The sequence below is a fragment of the Priapulus caudatus genome, unplaced genomic scaffold, assembly GCF_000485595.1.
Source record: "Priapulus caudatus unplaced genomic scaffold, Priapulus_caudatus-5.0.1 Scaffold237, whole genome shotgun sequence".
NCBI lineage: Eukaryota > Metazoa > Priapulida > Priapulimorpha > Priapulimorphida > Priapulidae > Priapulus > Priapulus caudatus.
Genome location: NW_014577298.1, coordinates 239,958 through 244,611, shown reverse-complemented (window position 1 = coordinate 244,611; position 4,654 = coordinate 239,958). Strand labels below are relative to the sequence as shown.

Sequence of the window (4,654 nt, the reverse complement as noted above, 5' to 3'; positions counted from 1 at the left end):
TCTATCCGCAGCCTTCTCTGCGCATCTGACTTCTCGCTGACGCCACGGCGAAGATGCTGCTGGCCGACGAGAACGGACACAACGCCCCCTGGACGCTGTTTACCGCCGGCTTCATCGCAGGTACGTGGCGCCATCGGGTGGCCGCGAGAACAATCGGTGGGCGCCAGTATTTTTTCAGGAGAAGCTGTGGTTATTTTTCAGTGGGCCGTTGGATATGTTTTTTCCAATGGTTGGACACTTGTGGTATGTTTTTTTGAAGAATCTGCGCTGAATTGTACAGGGTCAGTGGGAATGCTTAGTTCCGTTACTATTAGGTTATTACGAAGAATTAGTACGAGTTTTATGTCCTTTTATACTGCGCACGACTTTAGCCGCTTCTGAAGTGGGATAGCTTTTAGTCGCGGGATAAGGCGTTTGTATACTGCGGCACGATTCCTATGCCGCTTTGAAGCGGGGATACTTGGGAGCGCGCGCGATATAGTCGTAGTTTATACTAGGCACGAGCTTGTAAGCCGGCTTCTGAAGCGGGCATACTTTTAGCTCGCGGATAAGTCGTTTTTATACTGACGTTAGCTCGGCGGTCTGAAACCAGACCTGAGACACCGCCTTGAGGTGGATTAACTTAGCTCGGGTAAGTGTTTTTTCGACCTTTTTTATACTGGGGGTTATTCCGCCTTCAGGTCGACCTGAGTGGGATAACCCTAGTATAAACGGCATTAGTTATTATAAGAAATCAGTAAGATTTATAATTTGACCAACATTTTGATGACTTGTCACTGAAGATCTTGCTGACATTGAAATGAGTGGTTGGTCCAAGTCAATTTCGCCGATTGTCAGTCATCTCCACGGACTGCTCGGTCCTGTTATGTAAAATTGTAGGTAGTGTTAATCACAATGCAAGCGATAAAAAACGAATCGTAATCAGAATCAAGGATAGTCAGACGCGATGACTTAAAAAAACGCAAAGAATACGAAATGTTAACGAATTAATACAGAACAAAACGGACAACCTGCGGCGATTTAATGCTTAGAGAACGAAAACGAACACGGAACGCCGCTCGTCGGGTGGACCGTGGACCACGCAGTCCTGCGTTCGCCGTCCGTAAACAATGTTGAACGTTTTGTTGCTAGGCATGCCGGCGTCGATACACACCGCATAACTCATGTCCGTCCTACCGTCACTGACCACACCCGCGGATGTCATCAAGACGCGGTTACAGGTGCAGGCTCGCGCCGGACAGACCGTCTACACGGAGTATCGACTGTGCTTCCGCGAAGATCTCTGGAGAGGAAGGCGGCAAGGCGTCTGGAAGGGCGTCCGGTATGTTTCTCTTGTCTTGCAGAGCCGGCGGCGTTCTGCCGGGTCGCTGCGGTTGGGGGAGACGAGACTTTTTGATCCTTCAGGCATCCTTGTTTGCTCTCGACGTATTCGGTTTTCTCGAGGGGCTGATGTTGATGTCGGCAGAATTTTTAATGTGGCTGTGTGATAGATTTGCAAGGGTCTTGTCTGTATGATCCAAGCGTATCATAGCTGCCCGCTTGTATGAATATCTAGATGTGACAGGAGTCTATCAAAGATGTAATAGATTATCTATATCAATCATCTAGATCCACGATAAATATTAGATATATATATATATAAAAGAGGGTGGGGTGTATAGTATTTGGTGTATAGTGAGCGTTAATTATGATCAGCAGGTAATAATAGCCTTATGTAGTTAGGGTAATATTATAAAGGTATTTTAGCTTGATTCGCTATATAATATATATATATATATTGATATATAGCGAGAGAGAGAGGACGGAGAGAGAGAGGAGAGAGCGAGAAGAGGAGAGAGTAGAGAGAGAGAAGATCTAATATGCAGCTGCGCAGTGGTGATTGAGATGTTGTTTGCTGGACTGCGGGTGTAGGACGAGGGTTCTGATCCTAGCTAGGTATGTACGGTATAAGCGTCGTGTGGATTCTCTCACACACAGCGCGCATGGTGCGTTAGTCCCGCAGTTTGGAGTAACCTGCGTTACCTACGAGTTTGTTTACAGCGAATGTTCTACGTGGATTTCGGTAGAAGGTAAGCGATTTGTCGTCCACTTGTTTCGTGTTCTCATTTCGATATATTTCAAGTGCGGGTATTTCTTATTACATAACTAAAGTCATCATTGGGTTGTCATGGCGGTCTGGTTCATCCGTGTATAGCTTATGCAATATAAACGTGTATTTCTGTTCTCATACTTCAGTTGCATGCTGTTCACTATGTAGATTGGTTTCCTCTCCTGAAAGTGTTATTATTCGACCTAAATTTCGTGGTGCCACTCCAACTTAGTCTGTTCACAGCCCGCGTCATTCCGCCGTCGTAGATCGACCGATCGTGGGTGTTTGTGGTGCCATTCCAACTCATCTTTTCACCAATGCGCGTTCCTTCCGCCGTCGTATAGTCGCATCGTGCTGTTCGGTATCGAACGTTCATGAGCGTGTTCATGAGCGTTGTTATGAGGCGTTGTTCATGAGCGTTGTTCATGAGCGTTGTTCAATGAATGTTTCTCCACGTTCGTTCCGTCGGCGCCGCCGGAAGGTTCGGACAAGATGCCGGAGCCATGAGGCCGGTCCCGCGTTTCGAGGAATCCGCCACCACACTCGGCCGGGTACATGGGCTAGCGGCTGGGCGACCTTCGACGGATAGAAACCAAGTTCGGAGCTTCAAAGTTGCGAGAGTTCCAGCTTGTCGCCCGCGTGGAAACAAGCGCTGTGATCAGTGCACACAGAGGATCCACTGTAGGCTAATTCTGGTGAAGACATGCGGCAGCTGTCAATTTCTCGCGGCACGCCGGTTTTTGAGTCCGTATGGCTAACGAGGTTATGTCGATGCCGTTTGTTCTGCCGGCGAATCTCCGCCAGTGCGAGGCTTCTGAGAAAACTGCTGTGTCGGCTCTCTATCCGGCAGCCGCACCTTGTTGGTAGAATCGCTTTCTTTTAGCGTCTGATAACTCGAGTTTGTTCTTCTTAGCATGTGATAGTTTTTTTGCTTGCACCCAGTCCCAGGCATTTCGCGTTGCCGGCATACTGCATGTATCCGCTTACCGTGAACGCTTCGAGCCCTGCCGACAGGTCGACGCCGACGGCAAGATTCACGTGCGTACGAATCAGGCAGGAAAAGAATCGGGCGTGGCCTATGCGGCGTCCAGATCTGTAAACGTTCAATGAGCCAATCGCCACGTGGCGCTTGCCACGAGCAAGCCGACCAGTATTGTTGCCACGGCGCACTAGCTATGCCGGCGGGTTCCGGGTTGTGAAAAAGAAACAGCAGGGGTTCGATCCCCCGCGCGTGGGCCTTTCCTTTGCCGTTTGAGCGTAGATTCCCGCGCTTTCCCTATCGATAGTTGTTGAAAGCGGCTGAGCGACGTCAAAGATTAGCAGCTTACTGGGTGGACCTAGAACGTAGCGACGACACCGACTCGAAAGAAAGGTGTTCGCTGAGCTTGTCTGGTGACTGGTGCGGTAGTGTCAAGTGTCGTTTGGCGCGGTCCCGTGATTGTCGTGTGGATAGCGTCAAGCGACTCGCTGGGCTGTCGGTGCACTGGTGGGTGGTGCAAGGTTCTGTTTGGGCGGCCGGTCGGTACGGTCGGGACCTGCTGTGGGCTAGGCTCGAGAAATGAGTCGCCGTTGGTGCGGTCGGTGACTGCTGTGGGGGCCTAGCGTCAAGGTCTTGGGCGCGTCGTTGATTAGAGTGGGTAGGTCACGGGGGTCGCTTTGCTGAATTATTGGCATCGTTATCGAACTTGGGGGAAGGAGGGAGTCCTTTTAAGCAATTCATTGTGGAGCTGAAACACGGCTCTGTTTATGGCATTTCTTTATTATATAATATAAATTTACAGTTATTATAGAGTATATTATGTACAGTAATGGGACTGTTATCGTGTGGCGAATAGAGAGGTAGCGGTTTGTTCAACGGCGGTGTGTTAGTGGGAGTGTTGGACCATTTAGTTGCAGTTTTGTGCCAGCACGATGTTCAGCTTGTTCAACCCCTCATTTCTCTTGTTTTGTGTTGATGTGATGGTGGCGGCATGCGTAGGTTTTCTCCCCTTGGATTTGCAATGCGCAGTGATGATTGCAGCGGTAGGAAGGTAAACTATCGATATCGGTTACGAATGTTGGTTGAGCAGTGTTGATTCTTCAAGCAGAGTGTACGCCTAACCAAGCCCGGCAGACACATCCACCAACATACCCTTTTCTCTTAAAATCGTAGATTACCAGTTTAAGGAAGCCGCAGCGATGACTATGTTCCTTTTAATTTAAATTTATTTTAATTTATTGCCAATTTTTTTTTAGCTGGGCAACAGCCCGCAAGCAGTTTCGTTTGTGTTTGAGTTTTACGCTTCACTCCGCTGGCAAGAAAGGTTGCATCGCACTTTGGATTGCCTGTTGGGGTTCTGGGATGGATGGTGCTTGGGGGACCTTTTATGACATTGTAGATAATGCCAGGACGAGTCCGTGTCTCGTGAATGTGAAAGTTTGTATTGTTCGGATCGTCTGTTGCCGCAAAGACCCGATTGTGGGACTGTGTGTGTTTGGTAGTGCGTGTGCTTGTGGGCTTTTTAGATAGATTTCATTCCTGTTTTCTTTTTTTAAATGTTTTTTATGTTTTAGAGGTTAGCTCGT

At 48.6% G+C, this 4,654-nt stretch overlaps 1 protein-coding gene across 1 annotated transcript in view; it reads left to right on the top strand.

Annotated features, from left to right (window-relative positions):
* The window catches only part of LOC106807845 (calcium-binding mitochondrial carrier protein Aralar2-like), a 31,548-nt gene extending 29,965 nt beyond the window's left edge, over nucleotides 1-1,583 (top strand). The window contains exons 15-18 of the mRNA XM_014810313.1: nucleotides 30-120; nucleotides 1,132-1,142; nucleotides 1,176-1,321; nucleotides 1,556-1,583. Of these exons, the coding sequence (XP_014665799.1) occupies nucleotides 30-120; nucleotides 1,132-1,142; nucleotides 1,176-1,321; nucleotides 1,556-1,583 (276 nt within the window). The remainder of the gene's footprint in view (nucleotides 1-29; nucleotides 121-1,131; nucleotides 1,143-1,175; nucleotides 1,322-1,555) is intronic.
* Nucleotides 1,584-4,654: the final 3,071 nt, after the last annotated feature.